General features: G+C 46.7%; 1 protein-coding gene across 2 annotated transcripts in view; it reads right to left on the bottom strand.

Annotated features, from left to right (window-relative positions):
* Positions 1–327: 327 nt before the first annotated feature.
* Positions 328–7,126, bottom strand: part of ADRA1B (adrenoceptor alpha 1B) — a 56,039-nt gene continuing 49,240 nt past the window's right edge. The window contains exon 2 of one of the 2 annotated variants that reach the window (XM_032158518.1): positions 328–1,455. In XM_032158518.1, coding sequence (XP_032014409.1) covers positions 848–1,455 — 608 coding nt within the window. In that variant the 3' untranslated portion in view covers positions 328–847. The remainder of the gene's footprint in view (positions 1,456–7,126) is intronic. The other variant, XM_058440093.1, reaches the window with a different exon arrangement.

Genomic DNA, 7,126 nt, shown 5'->3' with positions numbered 1-7,126 from the left:
CCGCAGGAAGATTCAGATTCTGCTAAGAGTCAAAAGCAGGTAAGCAGGATTTATTAGGCAAGTCCAGGGCGTCACGTTCAGCCACAGGGCCAGATTGGTGCAGCCCCGTAGGTCAGTAACCGCAAAGGCATAAGTGGGACCTAGGGGAGCCAGCACTAATTGTCCTCAGGACGTGGTGAGAGCGGCTCTTCTGGGGTGGAGACTGGAGGGCACGGGAAAGGAAAACGAAGAAGGACCCTAAGACCTAGGACGGGGTCAAATCCGAAGCGGAAGGAAGAGGAAACGCAAGGCTCTGCCTGACGCTCGTCCACAAACCACTCAAAGTCGAACAGGAGAAATGACCTTTAATGTCGACTTTGTTTCCAACCCCACCAAAGTGCCATCCTTCAGTGAAGTACAAGGAGGGGCTTGAGAGGTACGAAGTCACGACACACACAACGCCCCCGGCTGCCTCCTGGGCGCACACTCGCTCCGCCCCCACAGGGCGGCCCCACGCACACACACACAAGCGGAACACACGCACACCGCACAGACACACTCACGTGCACCCACGGTTAAATACAAGTAGAGAGGGACTCGTTTATATATACACAGAGGGAGAGAGAGGTAAATCCCGGCGGCGTCGGGTCCCCCAGGCTCTCAGCATGCTCGGCCCGGCTCTCCGCGTGGTACCTGGCACCCATGCCCCTGCCAGAAAAGCAGCTGCCCCTCTCCCCGGCCCTCCCCCCGGTTCCCCTTGGGGCGCGCGTCTACCCGGCGTGGACGCTCCCCTCCCCCCTCCGCCCCGCCCTCCCCTCCCCCCAACGATGTTTTCCTCCCCAGGGAAAGGAGGCTGCGCACGGGGGCCCTAAAACTGCCCGGGCGCCAGGGGCATGTTGCTTTTGAAGCCTGGCTGCCCGTTGGCCACGTCGGCCGCGGCCTCGCAGCCTCCGTTGCTGGCGCCGCCGTCGGTCCCGGGGCTCTCGGGCTCGGTCAGGAGCTTAAAGGTGAATAGCGGGCCCGAGTCGTGGCGGCCGCGGCGGCCGGGGGGCTCAGGCGCGGGCAGGCTCAGGAGGGCGCCGGGCGCCTTCCACTCGGGGAAGGCGCACAGCTCGACTGGCGGCTGCGCGCCGCGGCCCAGGTAGCCCGGGCTCGGCGAGGCCGAGGGCAGGGTCCGCTGGCTGCCGCTCAGGCAGCTGCCGCTGTCGTCCAGCGAGTCCTTGCGCGACTGCGAGCGCTCCAGCGAGCCGCCGCGCGTCCACGGCCGGTAGGTGTAGGCGCAGCCTCCCAGGCGACGGCGGCGGCGGCGTCGGCGGCGGCCGCGGCACTGGCACCCGAGGATGCGCACGAAAGCGCGCTTGAACTCCTTGCTGGAGCATGGGTAGATGATGGGGTTGAGGCAGCTGTTGAAGTAGCCTAGCCAGAACACCACCTTGAACACGGCGTCGGGGGGCTTCAGGGTGGAGAACAAGGAGCCTGTAGTGGGGAGGGGGGTGGGCACGGGCAGAAAGACAGCAATTTGTGAGTAGTCAAGCTCTCGCCCCAATATGCTCCTCCTCAACATTGTCAACCCGCAGCGTTCCTGCCCCCAGGCCTTTCCCCGAGCCAGTTCCTCTCCCTGGAATACTTCCCTTTGCATTTCAAAATGAATGAATCCTACATTCATTTTTAGGGACAGCCTCAATAACTTCGCCTTTATCCATGAAACCTTTCTTGATCTAGTTAAACAGCATCTAAGCTCCTATAATTTTCTCCGGCAGCACTTGCCACCTTCAGTCTAAGTGATAACAATAATCGCCCACAATTGCACATCTCTTTGGGGTCAGGTACTGTGCTAGGTGCTTTCCCGATATTAGTTTATCCTTCACAAAACGTCATAAAGTAGATGTCGACTTATTTCCGTGGAAAACAGAAGGTGTATTAAAGACCTAAATGTGAAAGGTAACGTTTTAAAGGTAAAAGAGAACAACATAAAAGACTATTTTTTTTGATCTAGGGGTGAAGAAAAACAATACTTCAAAAAGACGAATCATGAGGCGAGAATCTGAGAAGATATTTACAGTGAACAAAACAGTCAAGGGATTGATATTTAGAACATGTAAGGAACTCTTACAAATCAGCAAGAAAAAGTGTTCCCAGTAGAAATGTGGGCCATGGAAATTAGCAGGAAATTTACAAAATAGGAAACGCAAGGGCTAATGAACATATGAAAAGATAATCAAAATATTAGGCAGTCAAATAAAATAAAAACCGCAAAGAGGCCGAAGTGCAATGACTCATGCCTGTAATCCCAGCACTTTGGGAGACCAAGGCAGGAGGATCACTTGAGCCCAAGGGATTGAGACCAGCCTGGGCAGTACAGGGGAACCCCGTCTCTACAAAAGAATTAAAGCATTAGTCAGGCATGTTGGTGCGTGCCTGTAGTCCTAGCTACTTGGGAGGTTGAGGCAGGAGGATCCCTTGAGCCCAAGAGTTCAAGGCTGCAGTGAACTATGATCGTGGCACTGCACTCCAGCCTGGGTGTCAGAGCAAGACCCTGTCTCTAAAAAAACAATAACGAAAACGAAAACCACAAAGGGACATATCTGATAGGCTGGCAAAAATTAGGAAGCTGGATAGTTCCAAGTTCACACAGGGGTGTGGGGTGTGGGGACATGAGGAGCTTTGTGCATGGCTGGTGGGTGCACAGGCTGTACACACATCCTGGAGATGACTCTGGTAGCACTTGGTCTAATTAAGTATACATACACCTTGTGACCCAGCCATTTTGCTCCAGGATACTGATCTCTAATGAATTTTCACACAAGTCCATAAGGGTTCATATATGAGGGGGCTCATGGCAATATTGTTTGTAGTGACAGGAGGTGGGAGACAACCTGGAAGTCCCTCCCTGGATAAAGTAGAATGGGGTAGATGCATTCTTAGATATTATGCAGCATTTAGAGACCCAGGGTGGCATGTCCACATGACCACGTGGAAAGATCTGAAATACATAGTTCTTTGTGAAAAAAGTAGGAAATAGAATGAGATTTATGACATAATACCATTTAAGTAGCTCACCAAACAACCACGTGCATTTTTCAAAAACACATTCAAATTAACAAAAACATATTAAAGACAGAATGCCTAGGGGTGGAGGCAGAGGGAAATGGGAATGGGAATAAAAGGAAATAAATCAATATAATAAGAGAGAGGCCTGGCATAGACTCATGATGATGAGACGTTATGAATAAGAAACATGATTAACTCACCCCTCTGAATTTGAGATCCCAAAACATTTTATGGCAATATTAAATTAAAAACAATTTCCATTTTAAATATAAGTCAGCTGAAACTTGGAGAGGTTAAATGACTTGCCCCAGGTCACACAGCATGCTTGTAATATATCTGGAATTTAAACTAAATTCTACTTGAATAAAAATGTGTTGTTTTTTAAAAGATGCAATTAATAATACTCTGTGTAAAGATGAGAAAATAGAAAAATGCAAAAGGAAAAACTATTTTAAAAGCACATATAACTCCGCAGTGCCAAAATACCGTATTTTGGTGTCTATACTTTCAGATTTTTCCTCTTGTATATACAAATTTAAATATCTTAAAAAATGGAACACTTTCTAGAACATTTTGTACCTTCTAACCATATCTCTGTCCTTGCCACCTGGCTTGTGGCATATTTTGTATTCCTGACTTCTCAGACTGAGCTTCCCAAGGGCCTGGTCTGTGGGATCATCACTGAATCTATTTGTTAAAAGAAGAGCCAACACTCTTAGAGCATATCTGAATGGGAGAGATCTTAGCAACTGCCAAGTCCAACCAGTTTGCAGGTGGAGAAACCAAGACCCAGAGAGTAGCTGGAAATCTCTGAGGTGGTTGGCACAGATGCCACAAGGATTCCCAACTTTGATTTTGGATTGCTCTTGCATTTCTTCTTTGTAGCATTTCACTTTCTTTATTATTTGAGATTTGGCCTGTTTCAAACCTCAGATAATCAGGAAGAAGAAATACAGGAGCCTTACTCCTAATTCTCTGCCCAGTAACTCAGTGGTGGCTGCTGGGGGGCAATGGCTGGGCTCCTGGTGCAGGAGTAAGTCAGCCAGGAGTTCAACTTAGAAAGGTTATCCATACCTAGATGTAAGCGCCAAGTACTGACCTCTTTTCAGGTCAGAGGGGGCTACTTTCTAGGTTTGGTCTAGGTGAGACAAGGGAGGGCACTATCTTGTGGCCTGATTTGTGACAAGACTCACACCATTAGGTTTGGGTCTCACCATTGGAGCTATTCTTTTGGATTAAGACTCTGTACAGAAGGCCCCAGCTGAACTGCAACTATGGTGGCTCAAGTCTGTAATCCCAGCACTTTGGGAGGCCAAGGCAGGAGGATAGCTTGAGACCAGGAGTTTGAGACCAGCCGGGGCAACATAGTGAGATTCCCGTCTCTACAAAAAAGAAAATTTGGGGAAGAAGTTGAGTGAGGGAGGTAAAGTTTGGAAGCCTTGTGCATTACACAGGGATGAGTGTGTATACAGGCAGCACATTACTTTGCATGAGGACACATAGAGCCCAGGATGGAGGCCAGAGCCGTGGCCAAAGGTGGGATGCTGTAATCCCAGCACTTTGGAAGGCTAAGGTGGGCAGATCGCTTGAGACCAGGAGTTCGAGACCATCCTGGCCAACATGGCAAAACCATGGAAAGGATCTAGAACAAGAAAGCATGTTTGTTGAGGAAAAAGTTGTAACTTTGTTTGGTGCCAACCCCATTGAAGGTGGTTGTGAAATAGGCAATAAATGGATTAATGGGGATGCAACCTGAGAAACTGGCTCTTTTAAAGGTTACACAAATATCAATAATGCTAATAGCTAAGATTCATCATAGCCAGCATTTATCTTGTGTGTGTGCTCTGCAGGTCCTCTGCTAACTCTTCACACCACTAGCTTATTTAATAATTACAATCGGAAGGTACCAGTGAGGAAGGTTGGTCCCATTTTTTTGGATCAAGAGACAAGTATATGATAGTCATAGTTATTAAAATTTTTATATGTTCATTCATTTGTTCATTCATTCATCCATTCCACAAACACTAAGCTCCTGCTAAGTGCTAGGCATGAGGACAAGCTGTGGGAATGCAGAGATGAGTTTGGAGTGTGGTGTTGCACAATGGCAGCTAAGAGGCCATTCTACAGAACAAATGTAGCATTAGGAAGGGGGCATAAATTTCACTTTCCCCCTGTGTCTGCATGGCATACGTTTTTTGGTTGTTCTTCATGTTCATCACACTGGAAGCACCTTGTCAGGAACAACGATGGGCTAGATTTTTGCCCTTTTTTCTTACAATGTACCCTCCAAGGACCGTGGCCTTGAGAAGTGTTCAGCCAAAGGTGAGGGGGTGATGCCAACTTTTCTCATGGGCATTTACTGCCACATTTTGGGTTTGGGCTTGTTACACTGTTTATTCTTCTGAGAAGAAGCAGCCAAGGGCCATTCTTTGCCCTTGGCTGATTAGGCAGTGTGGTCAAGTGGCTGGAACCCAGAACTTGGGATGACACAGACCCGTATTGAAACCTCTCTTGAGTTATTGGCTGTTCAGCTTTAGAAGGGTTAATTAGCCATCTCAGCTTCCATTTTCCCATCTGTAAAATGGGGACAATATCTATGTCATAGAGTTACTGTGAATACATGAAAATATCCATGTAAAATACTTGACACAGAGTCTGGCATCTTGAAAATAATAAATAGTGACCATTTTCTAAATATACTTTATATCCTGGCCCATTCTCTTCCAGGAACTCAGCTCTCATTAGCCCCACCCAACTCAGATGGACTTATTTCTTCTGCACCCCATAGAATTCATAAAAGCAGATCGTATTTTGTTATTTTATTATTTGCTTTTTCATGTTAAGCCATCCCAGGGCTGGCTGAATCCTAGTTCATCACCCAGACTGTAAATTCCTTCTGGAAAGGAGCTATATCTTCATTTCTTTTCTTTTCCCCTCAAGATTTGTGTATATTTTTTTATTTCAAAAGTAATACATGCTGAATTTAAAAAATACGTATTACAAAAAATCTGTTAAGTCTAGAGTAAAAATGCTCCACTTAAGCAGAAGGGATCAGAGTTAACAGTTTTATTTGGAATCCTTCCAGATTTTAAAAAATGGGGTCATACTGCACATACCTTTCCCCAAATTGCTCTCTTTGCTTAGAATATGTAAAAGATATTTCCTTGTCAAAGTACGTGGTGCTATTTCACTTCTCTCCCCACCCTACAAGGGCTGCATTACATCCTACTGTCCGGATAGATGGTAGTTTTATTTAATGCCTTCTCTATAGCTGATTTCCAATTTTTGGCTATTACGGACTGCAGTGATGAAAAGCCACATTCTTTCACTTTTTCATGCACATTTGGGTGTTTCTGTGCAATAAATTCCACATGAGGAATCACTGGGTCATTTCCACATTTAAGCCCTGACAGCCAGATTGCCTTTTGAACTGGTTGTACTAATTTACCCACCTATCAGCTGTGCCTGAATCTGACATTTTCCCCACAACTCCCCAGCTCTGGGCTCTTACAGCCTTTTTAATCCTCACTTGTTTGGTAGGTGAACACTGATCTTGCCCTCTTGTTCCGTTTGCACTTCATTTTATCTTGTCCTCCTGCAAAGGAGAGCACCCTGAACGAGTCCTCAGTGACTTCTGACAGGTAGTCCCCTTTTTTATTGGAATGGGACTCCCTGGGATAGAATCCTGGCTGTGGCCATGTGACCTTGGGCCAGTTTCATACTGTCCCTAAGCCTTAGTTCCTCATCAGTAAGATGGGCTAATAATAGTACCGACCTCTCTGATTGTTGTGAAGATTAAGCAAGGTAAAAATATGTAGAGTCCTTATGAGCACTCTGGATCCCAGGTGTCTGTCACTCAGTCAACTCTGCATGAGTAGTAATTAACCAAATACTAATTATTGTCCCTGTAAATCCCTGATTGGGCTGGAAATCTAATTTTAGGAAACATATTTGGGACCTATTTTACTACATGTGTCATTTTGGGTGAACTGCTTTCCAATTTTGTGCCTGTTTTCCTTCTTTAATTGAGTGGTGTGAGCTGGGTCTTTTTCAGCCTTAAAATTCAGAGTTCTGGCTGGGTATGGTGGCTCACACC

The sequence above is a fragment of the Hylobates moloch genome, unplaced genomic scaffold (genome assembly GCF_009828535.3).
Source record: "Hylobates moloch isolate HMO894 unplaced genomic scaffold, HMol_V3 SCAFFOLD_6, whole genome shotgun sequence".
Taxonomy (NCBI): domain Eukaryota; kingdom Metazoa; phylum Chordata; class Mammalia; order Primates; family Hylobatidae; genus Hylobates; species Hylobates moloch.
Note: the sequence above shows the minus strand (reverse complement) of the source record. Positions and strands in the feature narration are given on the sequence as shown.